General features: G+C 40.1%; 1 protein-coding gene across 1 annotated transcript in view; it reads left to right on the top strand.

Moving 5' to 3' along the window:
• LOC124165212 (unconventional myosin-Ia) overlaps nt 1-21,039 on the top strand; it is a 235,512-nt gene that overhangs the window by 176,260 nt on the left and 38,213 nt on the right. Inside the window, exons 4-8 of the mRNA XM_046542492.1 lie at nt 7,856-8,027; nt 17,100-17,272; nt 19,378-19,540; nt 19,937-20,053; nt 20,909-20,996. Coding sequence (XP_046398448.1) covers nt 7,856-8,027; nt 17,100-17,272; nt 19,378-19,540; nt 19,937-20,053; nt 20,909-20,996 — 713 coding nt within the window. The remainder of the gene's footprint in view (nt 1-7,855; nt 8,028-17,099; nt 17,273-19,377; nt 19,541-19,936; nt 20,054-20,908; nt 20,997-21,039) is intronic.

The following is a 21,039-nucleotide window of genomic DNA, read 5'->3' as shown; positions in this document are numbered from 1 at the left end:
CTTGAAATTTTCAGACCATGTAGATAGGAAGAACCCTTGGCAGCAGTTGCAAGTCGTACTCATCTATCATTTGAAAATTCTCACTAACTATTTTCTCAGATGTGCAATTATAATATTTACCGTACATACTTATGTGAAGGAAGGCCTACTCGATGTGAAAATGCACTCTGAAAATTTCTAGGTGATAAATTCAGCTTGAATCTATTGTCGCGAAAATTTACTATCTGCTACCGTTTCAGAGGTGTCGTGTCGTCTTAAATTGCCATAAGATTGAATATTATCCTGAAACGATATTTGAGCCACAGACTTTCCTTGAGGCTTTCCTATATAACCATAGACTTTACCGCCCTCTGCGCAGACCACTGCGTTATCGAATGGACGTATATTTCACCGCCTTTGGAGCGGCAGATTTGAAATGGATTGCATTTACCAGCGTGAGCGTCTTTCGCGAACGTTCGAGGCTCTCAACTGGTTGTGGCTTCTTGGAAATCAATTCTCCCTCGCGTTGCCATCTCGGATGGACCGCAACGCCATAACACCTAGCACCATCGACAGCAGTAATATATACTTCAATGAATGCCTTAGTGTTCTGCCTTAGTTTTTAGCCAGGAAAGCCAAAGATACGTGCAATTTAAATGTTTACTTAAAATTAAAAGTTTTTTTTATTACAATAAAAGTCCGGCTACCAATTTAAGCTCTGGAAGTAGAAGATTTGGAGGCGTGATGTTGGCTTGAAATAAGGCGAAAAAAGCGGTGCCATTCAATATCTTTGAAGCTTTATTCTCTTTTGTTTACTAATATGTGCATTGTATTTACTAAAACTTACATTGGTGATTTATCTGTGATTTATCTGAAATATATTTATTAAACACGACCGATATAAATGCTACCGTATCATTATCATTGCTACATACATATCGTTATCATTGCTACATACATAGGACATTACCGAGTGCTAATTTACGAAGTTTCATGGAATAGATAGGAAAATATTTCCTTTTAGATGTTCTGTAGAGCTCTTATTATCTGCGATTATGGACGGCACACGTATTTGTATGGTTGGGAAAAATGGATAATCAATTCTTTATCATTTTCTTAGTATTTTGGCCTTAATTTCGTTGCCATGGATTGCCTGCATCTCATGAGCCAATTTCGTTCAAACGATCATTATTTTGATAAGAACGACCACTTTATATATCCTTTCATTATTTACCTCTTGCTCAAAATGGCGGAATCTACTGTCAGTATAATTCAATTTTTATTACTTCTCAAAAAACAATATTCATAAAAGATTAATGAAAAAAGTACCCGAAGCTTTTGGTAGCTTCAAGTAAAAATATGTGTTGAGGCTAACTTCTCAGAATGGGCAGCTTATTTTTTATAAGATAAACAGAATTATTTATTTCTAAAAGTAATTTTACAATCAACCAAGCTCTGCAATTAATCAAGCGGGAATACAAAAAACTCAAAAAGCCTAACAATGATTGTAAATAAATTGTCTACAATTGGCTGATTGTGTAGCCATTCAGATGTCATTTGAAGGATTCTTATTATTAACTTGTCGACAAGGGCTTAAATTCTTCACGTGGGTGGATATGAGGGCAGAGACATTGTTGGGTCACGTGATTTTGCGTAATGTGTCCAGGAATGGTTCCAGTAACCAACAAGTCTCTAAACATATCATCAATAGGCAATAGTTTAAGGTTTAAAACTCTCTTTCACCATATAAAAAATGTTGGCTGATGGCGTTAACAACCATTCCGATAATGAGGTTATATTCGTCGAAAATCACGTTGAAATGAGTTATTTGTGGATCAAAGAGCGAGAGAAAAGAAGTAACTGACTTAAATAGATACTACCAATTTTTTAATTAATATTTATGACTTTGTTGAGCTAAATAGCGGGGTTTCGGGTTGGTGAGGTGGATAGAGTGTTGGCTTCCCGCTCCTTGGGCCCGGGTTCATATATCGGCGGTGGCAGAGATTTTGAGGGATTGCTCAATCCCTGCTTTAATGTTTTTTGGATGAAACTTCAAGTGCAGCCGTTCTTTGTGGATGGCATTTTGTTTAATCGTCCGTCCTTTCTCTTCCGGATGGGCCTTTGTCGTCCTTTGGAGCCTTTCGTTAAGATCAGGCTAATGCCGACGCCGGGTTTCTCTCCACCCTTCCTTCTGGCCCAAATGTCCTTAACCCTTGGTAGCCTCTTCCACATATTTTGGCGGAATTTAATTGCAATATTTTTTAATTGGGAAAGATATCTCACGAATATTGTACGATACTGTACATCACTTCTTCAGGTACATAATGTGACCTTTCACTCCTGCGAAATGTCTCCCTTTTAATATTATTGTTTACCTTCATATTCTCTGGTATCAAAATACTGAATAAACCCCGAGGAATAACTTTTTACTGGACGGCAAACACATGCGCGCACCACCATCCTTGGGTGGCATTCCGTGGGCGCCTGCCTCATGCATGTTTCCCAGTGGTTCGCGGATTGTGCGCGGACTGGGTTGATCATCCCCTCTGGAATGGAAAGGGTGGGAGAGGGGGTGAAGAATGGTGGTTGGCTGTCGATGGGAGGGGGTTGGGTGACACGGCGGATTCCTCGCGACCTTTTATGGTTCGGAATGTGGATGGCAGGGGCTGCCTGGCTACAAAACATCTCCCCGGCGTTATCTCCGCCACCGCCGCTATTGCTACGTCCCCTCCGCCCTTTTAAAGCCTCGCTTTCCCACTAGATCGATCTCTTGATTAACGAGTGCTCACGCGACGCGATGCAAAAGAGAATTGCTTCTAGACAAACTCTCCTCTGCTGCGAGTGTAATAAAACGAGGGAATTGAACGAGTGCATCACGGAATCCGAAGATTTTCTGTTTCCCCGGCGAACTAATGAGATGACTCTTTCTCGGGCTTCCTATCGGGTCAGGCTCTCCATTTTCGTCCGCTACCCTCACTTGCGCAGTCTGGGCCATATACAGATTACGAATCAGTCGTCTATCACTCCAATCTACGCCTATTTTCTTGAGAATATCCATTAACTTAACCCAGTTTACCCTATCAAACGCTTTCTCAAAATCCACGAAACACGCATATACGTCCTGGTCATATTCTAGGTTCCTCTCCACGAGGGTCCTCATTATTGCTATTGCATCACGAGTTGACTTCCCTTTTCTGAAACCAAACTGATCTTCGCCCAAATACTCGTTTGCCCTCGCCTCCATTCGTATGTTCAATATCCTCAGCACCACTTTCGCCGCATGCGATATTAGGCTGATAGTCCTATAATCTCCGCATTCCACAGCTTTCTTCTTTTTCGGAAGCGGAATTAAGACCGTCTTCACGAAATCCTCCGGCCAACATCCCTCCTCATAGATCCTGCGCACTAGTTCGAAAAACCTTTTCTTACCTTCCTTCTCTAGATTCTTCAGAAGCTCACACGGTATATTGTCCACGCCTACTGCTTTCCTAGCCTTCATATCATGGAGTGCTCCCTCTATTTCCGAATCTAATATCTCCGGCCCAAGATTATCCTCCTCCACTGCACTTTCCTCCTCTAGAGTCAATCTCTCTGGTCTGTTCATTCCGTCATACAGGTCCTCCACGTATTCCTTCCATCTACCCTGTACCTCTTCTCGCTCGGTTAGCATCCTCCCATCTTTAGCCTTAATTTTAGACATGGCTTGTCCTCTTTTGCCGCCCGATAGCGATTTAACTTTGGCGTACAACGCGCCTACTTCTCCATCCTTCTGGAACTTTTCCATTTCCTCACACTGTCCTTTCCACCAAGCCTCCCTTGCCCTCTTAGTTTCACGTCGTATTCGATTATTTAGTTCCCTATACTTTCTTTTGCCCTGCTCTGTGTCCACGTTCTTCCACTTCCTCCTCTCCTCCATTTTCCTTATCATGTTTTCCGTTATCCACTGCTTCTTTATCCTTCTACTGTCAGCGTAACCAATTGACTTCTCCGCCGCTTTGACTCTTCCCGTTTTAATATTATCCCATCTTTCCTCAACAGTCTTGGTGCTGTCAATGTCCCGCATACTAATGTTCACTAGTTCCTGATATTCTCTACTCATACTCCCCTTCAGGGCTTCTACGTTCCATTTATTCGCCTTCCTAACTCTTATAAGTCTTTTGAATCTTACGTTGCATTTCATGAACTAAATTGTGGTCCGAATCCGCATCCGCTGCAGGGAAGCTGCGCGAGTTTTTCACACTATTCCTAAACCTGTCTTACCATAATGTAGTCTATTTTATATCTCCCCACATCCTCTGAACTTTTCCATGTGTACCTTCGCCCTTTATGATGATTGAACCACGTGTTTGTGATGAATAATTTGTTTCTCCTACAAAATTCTGCTCTTTCTCTCCCCTGTCGTTCCGTATTCCTAGACCAAAATCTCCGATTTCGTTTCCATCCCTCCCTTCCCCGACTGAGGCGTTCCAGTCCCCCATCACTACCAGATTTTTCTTACCCGGTGTGTCTCTAATTATTTCCTCGAGCTGTTCATACACCTCATCTACTTCTTCCTCCCTATGATTGCTAGTGGGCATGTAAACTTGGATCGCCACAAGGTTTTTGGGCCGCGCCTCAATTTCTACCACCAGAATCCTATCGCTTACCTGGTCTATGCCTACCACACGCTTACCCATCTTCCCGTTTAATACTTAAGCTACCCCTCGCTGGATTTCCTCCCCACCACTATATATAACTCTATACCCATCACTCCAATAGTCCCCCCCCATCCCTCCACCTCACCTCGCATAATCCTAAGATATCTATCCTCCCTTTATCCATTTCCCTTTTGATATTTTCTAACTTCCCCGCCCTCATCATTGTCCTCACATTCCACGTCCCTACATTTATAGCCGACTTCTTCTTCTCCATCTTCTTGGTCTTCTTTTCTTCTTTCTTCATTGCTGCTGCTGATGATAATGATGATGATGATAAGTCTCTGCAAGGATCTCGCATGTTGACGACCCCGAGGACCTTGCCGACCTCGCTGCCGTGCCCGACACCCACCCTTTGCGGACGGGTCCCGGGCGATGAGATTCCGAGGCTCATTTGGTTGCACTCCATGTTTTCAGGGAAGAGATAGTTGGTAGGGTTTCCCTCTTCCATTCCAACAGTGTTTTTTACGTGACATCATCACGTGGACTACCTTTCGTCTGGCTCCTACCCTTCGACCTATCTGGCATGGGTGGCCCTACCGGGAATAATTTAGAATTAATCCAGTGCCAGTGCAGCTCTAGGGGTCATAGGAACGCGCAAGCCTTTCCACCGCGACAAGGTTGTAGCCCAAGGGAAAGGAACTGATATATGGCTCGTAAAAAAAGGAAATGCAGGAACGCATAACAAGGTTACGGAAAGAAAATGTTACCTACATATTAAAACTAATCAATTTAATACAAGAAGTAATATTTGCATCACATTTTTTACATTGTAAAAACTTTGGCAATGTCAGTTTAATCGGTAAATAATGCAATTGATATCAAATCACAGACAAAATTAAATAATTGATAAAAACTAAACATGAAAATATAAAGTCATCTCTCAAAAAATCAGTGACAGAGCAGTGGCCCCGCGCCGACTCAATGGGGCCTGAGGGGGCCCGAACCCCCTCAACAATTCGCTATGGGGGGGGGGGGGAGAAGAAATGATGTGTCAGGCTCGTCGATTCTCCCAGGAGGGTCGTGCTATCGAGAGTCGAGTTTTCAGGGTTCTTATGTTGATTCTAAAATGCCTGAAATAACTTTAAAACTCACTTTTTATAAAATTTCCCAGGGCAAGACCCCAGTATGGGCCCCCCAATATTTTTTATAAGTCGGCAGCCCTGTGACAGAGTAGTACATTTTCTTTAGTAACTTTAACGTATCTATTTTACATTTTATTGTGTGTTCTCAACTAATTTAGTATTTTATTTATTACCTTGGTCTTAGAAATTCTGCCTCGAAGTGACGGAAATGGGGCATTTTCCTTGGAAGTGGAATCCTTATCAAAGCAGAGGGGACTGCAGTTCATTAATCGTCTCGCTCGAGTTCCCCCTTCATCTGCGATCTGTCTTGTATCATCTCCACTGCTCTCATTCCGGATGTCTATTTCGCTATCTGATTGTTCGATCCACCTCAGGGTAAGGAAGGAGAAAGGCCTCCTCATTTCGAGGGAACTCGAGGAAATTGTGGGAGACGTTGCATGCTCCGAGCATGTAATAGGCCGAATAGAAATTACTGCGGAGGTGACGGCGTTACATTTTCGGGGTAGGGTTGCAGCTGGCTTGGGGATTATTATTCATGTGGTAATTGGTTCTGGGACTCGCTCGCGGGGAAAGCCAGAAGGTGTGGGAAGACGACGGTGGAACTGTCTCAGGTTGGGACGTATAAGTGGAATTCGACCCTTCCTTCGCATGCCCCGCAAGGGGAAACCTCACCATTCTCGTGTATTTTCAATTTTTTACGGCTCCCCTCGCAGAATATATCATTTTTTTATTAGCGTCATATTCCTCGAAGTCCATTGGCCGAATTTTTTTATGAATAGCAGTAAGTATGAGCTTAACTGTCACAGTTGTTGTTTCGTTACTTAGATAAGCGCTGGCAATTACGACGATATACCATACTAAAGGCTATTTTACCTTAGTTATCCTGTTACGGAACTCATTCCTTATGGCATTCCCGGGAATGTACTTGGCGCGGAATGACGCCTGTACTCATTGAGACCGAATCAAGTATATGTAGTTACAGCCACATCCTGATCATAATTTGTGTTGAGTTTTTGGAAGGCATAAGTTGGCACAATTCAATTCAATAAGAATATCGATGACATCATGACTCAACGCGGCCGCAGCTATTTTGGGATGAAATCACCCCTTTTTCCTTCGATGGTAAATGAAATTGAGCTGAATTGTTAAAATAATTATTATTTCGTCGGTGTTAGTAAAGTATTTTATTCACTTATTCTGGTCGAATTTTATAAATCGTGTCAAAATAATCTTTATAATAATTCATGTAAGACATGGGAGTTGTTTAGTAAATACTCCGTCGGGCATCTTATGACTAGGCTTTGCATTGACGATGCGTCCATTGAAAAACCATACCGTTTTTTATCCTGGATTATATAAATGTAAAAGGGCGTCTTATGTAACTCAGATGGATATAATCTTTACGGTTATCAACGATAATTTTAAGAGGATAAAACGCTATTTAGCCTCAATATTACCGGAAGACAATGTATTCTGCTTTTCGCGGAAAGCGTCGTGAAGAACTAGTCATTTGTGACTGAAGGAAGGAACGTCGGTGAGTATACATAAATACTTTATGGTAATGAGAGCGATTGTGTGACGAAGCGGTGGTGAAAGGAGGAAAGCCTCAACTGCATGAAAGACACAAAACTAAGGTTATAGTTTGTTTGTTACCTCCGCTGGAGCTTTCAGAAGGGAAACTATAAAGATTTAGTCATCAAGGAAGCATTTTTTTCGACGGCTAAAATGAACGGAAAATGCGACTCAAGGATTTTTCCCTCGAATCCTTGCGAATGACACTTTATCATGGCCTAATTGACGAAATTAATAGTATTTACATGAGACGCGTACCTTGAGGAACTTTTCCAATTGGCGTTATGCCCATCGCAGCGTGGGAAGGCGACACAACTGTAGATGCTTTTTAATTTACAATTAATTAGCCTGAAGATAATATTTGCGTACTTATAACCGTCAAAACTTATGAATATTCCAGACTAGTTTCCTCATTACTTATTCGGTCGATGAAGTTTCATCTTCACCATCCTTCGGTCGCATCCTGTATAGAATGCTATCCCATTGATTGCTTGTATATGAATCTGATTGTTTGTTTGTTTGCAGACGAACGTGGGTCCCATCCTGGTGTGCTTGAACAATCGTCGTGACGATGGCAACCCCCTGACGCTGAGCAGCACTCGCAGCATCCCGCTGGACCCCAAACTCTCGAGGGTCGTCACGGACGCCGTGCGACAACAATCCGAGACGGGATACCCGCAAGCCATCATCCTCTCAGGCAAGTACTTACTTGCACTTCCTCGTTTTGCCGCCGGAAAAATGTTTATTTGCTGTGCTTAAATCGACCTTAGGATTAAATCACAGAGCGATTGACTCTATGGTGATACGTTCATTCTCTTTAGAGAAGCATTGGCGTCAGAGAAGATGCTACTTTTTGCTTCGTTTTGCTTTTGTTTTACTCGGAGTGCTGTGTGTAAAAATTTATATTGTGAGAAACCCATGTATTAATTTTTCTCCTTCAGTTGATTTTTATTTTACGATTAATTTCCCCGAGCAATTCAAACAGTAGCGTAAAATTTATATTTTTATTACTAAAATGAGACATTGAAATTGCAATATTTCCACTGGATTTATTGCAACACGAATCATTTCGTTGTTACAGCAACATTATCAAGCGCGAAAAACGCGTCGTGTTGGAATAAATGCGGTGGGAGTATTACAATGTCTCATTTAAATAATATTAAGAACTTCCACCGCATAACACACAAAGTGAAATTTATCATTTATTTCGTTTCCGCGATGTATATCCCTGGCGAATAGTGGTAACATCCCATCAAAATGTGATTTAATGGCTTTAAAGGAATGTTACTATTGCAACAAATGTTATTTACCTACACTTAATTATTGTATCGTCATGTAGTTGTTATTTTTCATTACTGAAATTCTTTACTCTCATTTTCGCTTCTCGATATCAGCAGGGAAGTTTTTGAATCGTTTATAAATAGGTATTTCCGTGGAACCGGTCCCGTGACTCCGACGTTTTTTTGCAATCAAGTGATAATATTGAAGGGTAGTTAAAGAATATTTGCAAATATTTTTGGCAGAAAAATGTACCCTTTGCCTATGTTTAAAAATGCCAGTTGGTTGTGAAAGGTATTGGTGGTGTGGAACCTTAATGACTCGGTGGCACATTAAACTATTAATTTCGCATTTTGCAAAGGTTTGCCTTTGTTTACAGCAACTTTTTTTAATTTTAGTGGCGCAAACTGTTTTTTTTTCTGGAAACAGTCGAAAATAGAACTAGCTTCATTACTGACAAATATTTCTCGGGTTTGCATCCAGGTTAAAGCTTTTATGTAAGCCGACGTTTCGGAAGACGACTTGTCTTCCATCCTCAAGGCTGTGTTACTTGAATGAAGTTCAATTTCACACTGAACAGGATCGACCGTTTACGGAGACAACAATACGGCTCAGGTGTCGTCCGATTGTCGTCCTGAATTTAGGCACCGCATGGTGAGGGTGAAAGATCCGATTGGGTTGAAGACACCAGGGGTTTATGGAATACCTTGTGAATGTGGTAAAATGTATGTGGGGGAGACAGGCCGAACGATTGAGACGAGGCTGAAAGAACACCGGAGATTTTTCAGATTAGCGCAACCAGAAAAGTCGGCCGTGGCGGAACACAGCATTAATGAAGACCATGCTATTAAATGGGACGACACCAAAATCCTTTGCCATGCTCAACGTTACTGGGACCGCGTAGTTAAGGAAGCAATAGAGATCCGCCTCAATCCCAAAAATTTCAATCGGGACACGGGCTTTCATCTAAGCACTACATGGAGACCTGTAATCAGCTGTATGAAAAACATAAGGGTTAAACGTGAAGAATTTCAAAAGACCTACAGCCAATCGGACGACACCTGAGCCGTATTGTTGTCTCCGTAAACGGTCGATCCTGTTCAGTGTAAAATTGAACTTCATTCAAGTAACACAGCCTTGAGGATGGAAGACAAGTCGTCTTCCGAAACGTCGGCTTACATAAAAGCTTTAACCTGGATGCAAACCCGAGAAATATTTGTCAGAAGTATTCACCAGGAAAAACTTAAATCGTTTATAGCTTCATTACATTGGAAATGTATGTCATGGACGGGAAAAGCATAAGAATCCATTCGCTCAAATTTTGGTCTACTTGAATTTACGCGCAAAAAAACAGGTACATCTTTGAGAAACAATAAAGTACATGCTTTTCTTACAGTGCAGGACAGTAGCGTGAGCGGTTCCAATTTAGATGTTCCCGCAGTTGGCGTGGTTTTATGGCAACCTCATCGTGGGTGCCCTTGTGGTGGACACAGGTCCTGACCATGTTTGAACTCCATTCACTGCACTTCCGCCGTGGCCACGTAAGAAATTGACCTCTAGTGGGTTAAAGGCTGCGGTAAAGCGTTGGTTTTTCAAAGTGTGCTGGATAAATGGAAGCGTGCTGTGGGTCAGCATTCGCGTTCTACTCGCAAGTCTTGTCTGAACTTGTCTCGTTAGGGTCATTCCTGTTCAGCAGCTTGAGCCAGTATCATCCGATACTTGTGCAAGGTTTGCAAGCACGTATATTAGGTACCTAGGTAAGCTTCATTTATTGTGAGAGAGAATCGAAAACTGGGTTCACTCTTCGAATTTGACTGCTCTTACAGTAGCGCAAAAGCGATATACCGCTGCTGTTTTAAAGACGGAAGTATTCCATGATTGTCAATATAAAGAGTGGAGAAAAAATTGTGTCACCAATTTTTAACCTTATATAGCTTGGTACTGTTGTTTCTGTATTTTAAAAATGGTGCGATTTCGACCTAAACATCATTTGTAATTTTGGTTGCTACTGGCAACAGGTATCCCGGGTTAAAATTTCGTGACACAATTTTTTCTTAACTCTGTATTGTGCGACGGCATGGTGGTAGAACAAAATAAATTCCGGAGGGGAAAGAGAAAAAAAGAAAGAAAAGAGCGTCTCTGGTTTGTGAGAGAATATGGTTTGATTTTGGATGGAAATTCCTCCCCCGCAATAAAATGCACCCTATTCAGCCGTCGCGTCGTAAGGAAATGCCGCGGACACCACCATTTTTTTGTTTCGAAAAATATCTCTCGTATTCGATCGTAGAGTAATATTGCCATTGAGTTTTTCCATTATCGCTGATAGGTGCTTATTCTATTCTTTCATCCTGACAACGTCAACAGTTATCAGCTATGAATATCTTTTTCCCATAGCCGCGCTGCTTGTTTTGAGCCGCCGTGAGTACTTAATGGATACCGTGCATCTTATTGTGGGCTGTAATCATATCCCTTGTCAAACTGTTTGACTTATAGCGCAGCTCCCACGAAACTTTGAATTAAAAAAAATATTTCTCTCCAATTGGATTGCGCGTCCATTGTCATATTTTTCTCTTTCAACCTTCAGTACGTAATTGTGTTTCCTTTCCCCTTTCTCTTGTCACGCGGTGATGTCCGTAATTATTCGGACATTCTAGATGTTATCGTCCTTATCAGTTCACTCCTGTCTCTTTCTCCATTTTCTTCCCAAATAAATGAATGTTTGGTACTGATGTATGCAGGTACCTCATCCCTTCCTCATTTAAACTTATGAAAAATCCAGGTGATCATATCATCCATCACTCTACACGTGGTGTAATGGCTGTTTAGAGAAGGATCCTACGTGAAGTCGATGGACTCTGCGGGCCAAAATTATAGCCGTTCAATTTTAAAATGGCATATCCCCGTGGGGAATTACTGGTGGCCTATCACAAGGTATAATCAAATCCATACAAACAATACAAGAAAGAGCTTTTTACAAAAGGCAAATATTTAACACATCCATGCATTTTCATTTTAGATGCCCGTATGTTTGTCAGGGAAAATTTGAATATCCTTTCTCCGTTTTAAGCCATGCATGATAGTCAAAGTAGACATTCAAGAAATTTTAACTTAAGTCTTCTTTCTTCTTGAGAAAATCCTGTCTTGAATCAAATATATCATATGCTGGTATAAAAATGATTAGTCAGCTTCCAGTTGAAGTATTGACTTGAAAGAGTTCCAAGAAGTTCCAAGAAGTATTGACTTGAAAACCAGCATTTTATTATTATTTAATTCCATTTCATAAAATAGCAATTAAAATGTTTCATTTAGGAACTTTAGGCACAATATTTTAAAGTCTATGTTAATGCAATACTCTAATACTAAGTTCCTCAAATAGCAAGGAATATAGTTAAGAAACACAAAAGGTAATAGTGGATTCCATTATCACAGTAGACATTTTCCTCATAAAAAAACATATATAGCATAAAGAAAATGGAACAATAAAGAATAATCCATTGGTTGTTATATTTTGGCTCTGTAAACTGGCAAGTAAGCCGAATGTGGTCAATTGACTAAATAATTAAATATTATTCACCAGAGGAATTCATAACGGTCGAAACCTCTTTTTTATGCGGCTCTTTGTTGTTTTTTCTTTGATTTTTCTTATCAATTTTACAAGCTTCGTTGTATTTTGGGCAAACATATTATTAATATCATCATTTTTGAATTTTAATTCATTTGATTGCAATATTCATTCGATTGCAATTGCATTCGCATGAATGTGTGGTTGTGGCCGTGCCTCGTCACCGTTCGTTAATTCAACTCGCTCATTCGCTCTCGATGTGATCAAATTCTTCCGCTTGCTCCAGTTTTCCGTGTCCCACTTTGATTCCAACGCCGCCTTCCTCTTCTGCATACTGGGCCATGTTTTGGAGCTGCCTCCTCCCGTCCCCTCTTTTTCAATCACTAAAAAATCCACCAAAGGAGGTGAGCTCTTCTCACTGATGGAAAAGCACTGGAAACATGTAATTAATCAATGCTCAATTACAATTAGAAATTTCTTTTCGTGAAATTAATCAGTAGGATTACGATAAAGATCACAATTACTTTTAATTTGCAATATTTGAATCAATCGCTGTCAACATTTCCTCAAACAAGAAGTATTGCCTTGAAAACCAGCATTTTATTATTATTTAATTCCATTTCATAAAATAGCATTTAAAATGTTTCATTTAGGAACTTTAGGCACAATATTTTAAAGTCTATGTTAATGCAATACTCTAATACTAAGTTCCTCAAATAGCAAGGAATATAGTTACTACAATTGGCTGTTGGTCTTAAAAACTGATTTCATGATTAATCCTCTATTTGCGCTGTGATCGGTGGAATATAGCACTTATTAAGTTGGGCCGTAATAAGATAAATTATGCCAAGTTGAGTAATTGTGAAATAGTCTTTTTTACTAAGCGTGGATTTTCTACTTTTCCGGAGAGAGATATTAATATCGTAAACCAGGAGAAAGGACCGGAAGTAATGCTGGTAATAATGAAAACAAAACGTAGTTCAAGTTGAACTCGTAATGATATCAGTCACCGCTGCAATTCCCAAGCACTAATGCAAAAGTTGGGACGAAATGAGAATAGGTGATCACTCGACGACAAAATCGACACGGGAACTTAATCTTTAAAATGAAAATCACCAAATGGACGCCGGCTCCTTTTGAGCTGTGAGGAAAACCCTTTTCATTTTCGCGAATGCAAGTGCATTCAAGTACAATGCCATTCAAGTGCATTTGGGACCTTTCCATCGATGCATTATCGTATCCTGAAACTTTTTTTTGCGTACGTTTGATATTGAAAGAAGAATTCTCGATAAAAGGGAATCGTAATTGGGAAATAACGTCGTCTGTTCACAAATATGTTAATCTAATGTTGCTACGGCTTTCCTTCTATTTCTGAATTTTGATTTCGTATTCATGTGACCAAATTGCTTTGATATTAAAATAATAGGTCAGTAGGATAGAGTTTCTTTTTTCCCTTAAGGCACAACGGATCAGGCAGGTGTATTTATTATAACAAATTTTTAACTTGTTTTGTATGGTGCGAAAATTTTAGAGCAAAGTTATCCATTGAGAGTTCTTTCGCGTTGTTTAATATCAAATATGAGTTTGAAGTAACTAGTCATTTGTATTTGCGGCATCGATTGTTACCATATATAACGGACTGCTAGAGACTTGCAATTTCGAAAACATATAACAGCAATTGGGAAAAACGATTTATCCCTCAGAGAACCAAAAAACTCCATTTTACTTATGACTCACAATAGTAAAAACTTGTGCATGATATTCAATTCGCATTAAGAAGAGAAAAAATAAATCAAACCTTGGAAAGACTTGCCATATTCCGACTACAAATATTTTACAAAGAATTAAATAAGATGAATATTTTCTTTCATCAAAGTCAAGGTGTATTCATATTACTCGAAATCACCAAAATAGGAAAAGGTGCCCTCGATACGTGCAAATAAATAGAGGTGTCCTAAAAATTTTCCGTTATCTAGGGTGAAAAATCATCTTAATACTCGAGTCAAATAATTAAGAATTGAAGGAGGTTCAGTAATACTACGTTATCAATAGATCGCTAACTGACTGAGGATTTTTGAGCTTAGGTTATGAGGATTGTGTTAACAAAAGACACTGCATATTTAATCGTATTTGACTTGGCGGTTAATAACCGCGCGGAATAATGTCACATGTCGAATAGTTAATTCAGGAATATATTCTATGAGAGGGGGGTGGTATAGCGGATGAGGGTGGCCCCTTAGAAGGGTTCAACCACCGGGGATGGGAACCAATTAACTTAACTTATTCGCTCAGTTATCTAGGGGAAGGGTTTAGAGGGGAAGGGAAAGAAGCGCCGCGCCGCGATAGGGAGCCCGCCGACGCCTCAGAGGTGAGAATAGGGTTGGTAAGGAGGGGATAGGGAAATCCCTACGTCGTCGTTAGGCCAACATGGGCCACTACTAGCGAAACCATAATTTGATGTTCTACGGAAAGGAAAAATTTTCCTACGGAGGAGAAAAAGCCTACGACTTTCCATAGATGAACGATGCGGTATAGATAGGAGATCGTTCGGCAGTCGATCGAAGAGTCCTGGGTTCTATGACGAGTGAAGCCTATGAACACCATCAATGAGAACTTTCTCGGCATGAGATGATCCTGAAAGGGAAAGGATTAGTGAAGTTTACATGCCTTTGGCTTAAACCATGGTCCTATCCAAAATACCTTTGGAGTTGAAGCTCTGAGGGGTTTAAAATGGATCACTTGAATTCATCGTAGGGCAACAGGGGTAAATTACAAAATTAAATAAGGGGATCATCTCATCTTAAATGTAAATTGGTTGAAAATTATATATACTAACTTAACCTCTGACACAATATTTGCATAGTTAAAAATTTCCTTGTGACTTAGTCACACTTGATCACTTTCTTTCATAATTGGTCTATATTGTCTTTTACGCTCATTGTTGGCACGTGCTGTTTTCAAATTAAAATCTCTGGTGAGAGAAATTTCCTTTTGAGCAGTGTAATTGGCAATATTTTTGTTTCGTGGTATTATTAACCTTACGGGTTAACTCTATTTTAATATTGATACCACTTTTCAGGATCTAAAAACATTAGGCTTAGCTTATTTCCCACCATGTCGAGAAATCATCGAGAATCACGCGACGAAATTCGCTTAGGAAGGAGAAAACTGACGCTTCACTTCTCCAGCCCTTAAACCGGCGTTTTAATGCAGGCAGCTAGGCAGCTACCAAGCGGTTAGCTTGGTAATTACTACTTCGCAAGTGAACATGGTCCAACTCAGAAAATAGGGGAAATAGTGCTCCTGAGAGAGGAGCCTCCCACTTCAATGGAATGTGGGCTATTGATGCGAAAAAATTCAGTAATGTTATTTAAGGTTAATTTTTCGACTTTTTTCGTATTTTTCCTACACTTCAATTGCGTGTATGAACTAAGGTAGTGTATAATATGTAATATACATGTATGTATAGCATAAAACATAGCTTCTGCCGTTTAATTACGTCATTATTACATTGTGATTTCTAGTAATTCAGCGTTATCGGTAATACGGCAGTGATCTGGTCCGATATCTGCCGTATTATCGAGGGAACACTGTATTTGTATTATAACTAGGGATGGTTGGATCGGATACCTCGGATCCAAATATCCATGGATATTGCGCTTCATCGGATACATCGGATCCAAAGTCGCGGAAGACATCGGATCTGGATCCGAAATTTTAAATAATAGCTTCAGTGAATGCGACGCCCCTTGTCCCACGAAAATATGTGTATACGATTGATAAAGGTGGAAAGAGTTCCGATTCTATCTTCGAATGCGCCGTTGCATGCGATTCTTGTCCTACTCATGAACCGTTTTGTTTGAAAGCTCTCGCAGAAGTTAATAGAGGTAAAAATTCGGGGGAAACATGAGTGAGGAAAATTTGAATGCAGTCGATGGCAGTGGGGGAGCCAGGAATTTCTTTAGGGGGGGTCCGAAACCTGGGGGGGAAATTATTAAACAACAGGGTACAAAGTAGAGGGTTTCAAACTAATTTTAACACCCTTCACAATCGAAAAAAAAACTTAATTTTTCAAAGAAATCTATTGTAAATTCGTGATTTTTCAATATTTTGTTTCCTTTTAGGCTGGAGAGTAATTGTGTTTTTATATTTCGGGGGTCCAGACCCCCCTCCCTCTACGCCACTGGTCAGTGATTTATCCGAAGATTTTTCCTATTTTCTTTTCTAATCCCATGCTAACAGTTTAGGTCCTGATCATGTAAAGATGTTTAAAAAAACAGCTTGAAAGCCTATAATGATGATTCTTAATTTATAAAAATGTTAAAAGGTGTATGAAAATCCAAAAAGCATTCCTTTGATCGTACTTACCCAGAATAAACTTGAATAATTACTTCGTTTAATGGCAGGAATTTGAAAATGCATTTGGATCCAAAATATCCGATCCGAAAGATCCGGCTCCAAAAATCAAGGATCCGATCCGAATCCGGATCCGAAAAAAATCCTGGATCCGTCCATCCCTAATTATAACATTTATGTATTAAAAATCAGCCTCCAAGGCCCTCATACATGATTGACTACAGTAATTCGGACAGCGACACTCCGTATTTTCTTTGTGTTCCGCATTTATGATCGCTCTGGGACGTACTTCCTTCCAGTGGCGCCGACTCCATGGGGCCCGAGGGGACCCGAGCTCCCTCAAACATTCCCTATGGGTGCGAGGAAAAAATGTGTATGGCTTGTAGATTTTCCCCGGAGTGTCCAGATATCGAGATTCGAGTTATCAGGGTGCTAATGTTGATCAAATGACTCTTCTAAAATGCTTGAAAAACTTAAAACTCACCACTTATAAAATTTCCCTGGGCAAGATCCCCGGTTTGCCCCCTCCCCCATATATATTTTTTGTAAGTCGGCATCCCTGCTTTCTTCCAGGTTCCAGTGGTTCGGGGAAGACGTACACTTCCATGCTGGTGCTTCGTCAGCTGTTCGAGGTGGCTGGCGGAGGACCGGAGACGGACGCCTTCAAACACTTGGCCGCTGCATTCACGGTCCTCAGATCTCTCGGATCGGCACGCACCGCCTCCAACCCAGAATCCAGCCGAATCGTAAGTGCATTCACTCTCCTTTGCAATGTCAGTACCCGCCCAAAGGACTCAGCTCTTGCCCTGATTAATTATCAGCCCCTCGAACCGAACGTATCTCCAGCATAAGCAATGTCTATCCCGCCTACATCATCATCATTACTGGTCGAAAATTCTATGGTTAATATTTCAAGTATGCTAGGGCTAGCCAAGGTGTTAACTTTACGGAATAACCCACATTGCACATAATGAGCGAAAATTCCACAGAGAAAAAATCCGCTCGTCCGATATAGTCCACGAATTTCCAGAGAAGGCAATGATGCCTTGGTAGCTTAACTTGCTGAAACCACTCGTTCGGAAATCGGGGTATCCGGGTTCGATTTCCGGTCAAGGTGAATGATTTTTTTCGCTGTGGAATATTTCCACATTTTATAATTAATTTAATAATGGCTCTCTTTTTTGTACTAATTCCTGGAAACTCCACCTCCCTCACCGCTATTCAACCGTCACCTTCCCAAGCTGTATTCTTTAGCCCATTGCGTAGTCACTGAATACAGGTTTCTCTGCTATTTGTTTCTGTCTGAGCTTTTTTGCAGCATTACGGTAATACACATAGTCAGCTTTCAAGTTTCATTCTCTGTGGACGTCTTGGGGTTTGCTACGCTTCACCTACTATGCACATATGTTTTGCCTAAGGCAAATTGAAGCCACACCATTCAGCCAGGAATGAGAAGTCGACAGCATTTTAAAGAAACATCATCATCTTCATTATGTGAACACTGAACGTGGTAGACAAACATAAACCTGCCAGATGAATCGTCTCCTGTTATGAATGTTATAAATTATGCTCAATTCTTATGGTAAAATATTTTTAGGAAAATATAAATTTCCAGTGAGAATTTCTCATTTTCAGTTTGGAATTTGTTGGATAAGGTTATTTGGTTCGCCACTCAGATGAGACCATCATTTTACAATCCACATTTATTCTCATCGACACAAAAATAGTCACCACAAAATTCATTACAGCGGGTAAAAATGTTAGCAAAGATAGTGTCACCACAGCATAAGGTCTTAGAGTTAAGGGGGGGGGGGGGGCAGACCCAGACAACAAATTCCGGGGAGAGCAGAATGGGGAAGACAATTTTGAGAGACTGCTTTGCCCATCAGAAAGTCCGTTTTCAGATTAAAAATTGCATGCCATCTATAAAATGTATGTATGATAATGATACTAGTTTTGCTCTACGGCTCTGTTCCTCATAATCAGTACCAAAGTATTGAGCTCCATTTTTAATAGCTGACATCAGGCTTTCCTGGAACATTATCCCGAGAACATAGTCCTTTGCATGCGTAATACATGTATGCAGTGTTCTTACTGTTGTGGGATGTATATTTATGGAGGCACACATTTCCAATAGTTCATGTTGTAGTGGCAGTCATGAGTGGTGAGTGGACATTAAAATCAGTGTTGGAGGGAAGAACTTTGGGTCATCAAGGGAGAGGAAGGAAGAGTGTAGGAACCATAGGAAGAATGGAGGAGGTGAATAGCCTTATTGTGAATGGAAGAGGGAAGTTCAATGTTTGGAGAGGAGGCAGTCATGTATAATTTGCAAAATGCTCCATGTAAACCTTCCTTAGTTGGCTGAGTAGGTACTTAATGATAATAATATTATGGTCTCTGTTTTGTGTAAGTGTTTTAGTACATGGGTGTACCTAGCGAGGAGCAGGAGGGTGCAGTTGCCCCCCGCCCTCCTAGAAGCAAAAATTGCTAATGTCTTTTAGGAAAATTATATTTTTCAAGCAAATAATTTTAAAAACTAATAAAGAGCTGTTGCAGTTTCGTTAAAATGTTGGTTTCATTCACCTTTTCCATACTTAAATCTTACCTATAACTTGAAAAACCATGGCTTGCCCCCCCCCCTATTTTGATTCTGGGTACACCCTCGTTTTAGTATTATACTTAAGCACCTACTTAAGGAATTTTTGGATGGCCGACAGTTTGGCTTGGGTAGAAGCTACTGGGAGCCCATACTCAGTTCTTTCCTAATTAGCATGTCATTAACTGTTTACACTTTTGATTTAGAATTCTCTACTGGGATTCTTACTTATCAGCATTTTCTCATTTTTTTCAGGGTCATTTCATTGAAGTGCAAGTTACGGATGGATCTCTCTATCGCACTAAGATCCATTGCTACTTCCTGGACCAGACCAGAGTGGTGAGGCCTCTCGATAGTTCTGAAAAGAACTACCACATCTTCTATCAAATGCTCGCTGGGCTCACAGACCAAGAAAGAGGTATGTAAAATGTGTTTTCCCTTAAGTTAAGTAATATAGTTGCTGTAATTTGATTGTTAATTTATCATCACTTTGATTTTTATTCCTTACTGTGTGAGAGAAAAATTGGTTAAAGTTTCATTAGATTCAAAACCATTTCTTTGAAAAATTTGCTTTGATTTTAAAATGTTTTGCTTTATTATCCTTGCGCTCTTTATGGAAATTATTATACTTTATTGAAATGAGTTTTGGAAAGATACATTGCTTAGGCCATCGAAATTATAATGTCCACACAATGGTAAATTTCATGATATTAAGCTAGAATTTATTTTTTATGCTAACGAAAAAAGTGTAAGTTTTTAATTTATTCTCACATTGCTTCTAATACTATTTCTCTATTTTTTCTAATTTCCCTAGAAAAACTTGGTCTACAAAACTATGGCATCCATAATTTGAGGTATTTGAATAGAGGAAATACTTCACAAGATGAGGCAAAGGATGCGGCTAGATTTCTTGCATGGAGAGCCTGTTTAGGTATGCACTTTAATGTCTATTATTCCAATAATCTTTATTTATATAATCACTTGTGGAAAAATCATCTGTAGAGAATACTGGCTTAAAAGCTAAGTCCATTATTCTTTGCTGCAAATTGTTGAGTTGATGCTGCAAGACGAAGAATTCCTGTAGTAGTACATGAACTTTTTTTAATGGGTTTTTTTAAAGTTGAGGAAAATAGAAAATTTTTACGAGGGCTATTGGTTTTCATGTGAATGATCCTGTCCATAAATATGTTCTCATGCTATTTGGTTATGGATCATGTAAAGCTGTATAGTTTTGAGGGGATGAGGGAGCACTTCTGACTCCCTCTTACGCTAGGTGAGTGCGTAAGATGTTTTTGTGTGTCAGACTGCATTGGCACGCCAAATCTTAACTTTTATTATAATCATTATTATTGTTCTCATCATTTTTTGAACAATAATTACTTTAATAGATGGTAATTTGACTATGCAATCAAATCATTCCAATGTGCATGTTACTTTATTTAATTGTTGTTAACAGATTGTGTCCCATGTATTACCTTTTGCCACATGCCAATTGATAACACTTGCAGAGAATTATTTAGATGATGCAGACACACTTGAATTACAATTGATAACTTCAGGGCATAACTACATGGAAATTTGGAACATTCATTGTGGAAAATCGAAATTGACCTGATATTCCACTGAAATTCTATTTTAAGCTCGCACAACACCTTTAACCACACTTTGGTACATTCTGATGAAATATGTTTTGCAAGAGGTCTAGTTTAAAATAGAATGTCGAGAGAGAGTTTCGATTATTGCATATATGTACTCACTTGCTGTCGCTCCAATTGCAATGCTCTAGGAATCCTGGGGATCCCCTTCCTCGAGGTGGTCCGCGTCCTCTCAGCCGTCCTGCTGCTCGGCAACATCCAGTTTGTCGAGGGCAGCCGGTCGAGAGCGATCGAGGTGATTGAAGTGTGCGGCAGCTCCTCC

The sequence above is a fragment of the Ischnura elegans genome, chromosome 9 (genome assembly GCF_921293095.1).
Source record: "Ischnura elegans chromosome 9, ioIscEleg1.1, whole genome shotgun sequence".
In the NCBI taxonomy this organism is placed as follows: domain Eukaryota; kingdom Metazoa; phylum Arthropoda; class Insecta; order Odonata; family Coenagrionidae; genus Ischnura; species Ischnura elegans.
This window is presented reverse-complemented; position numbering and strand designations above follow the sequence as displayed.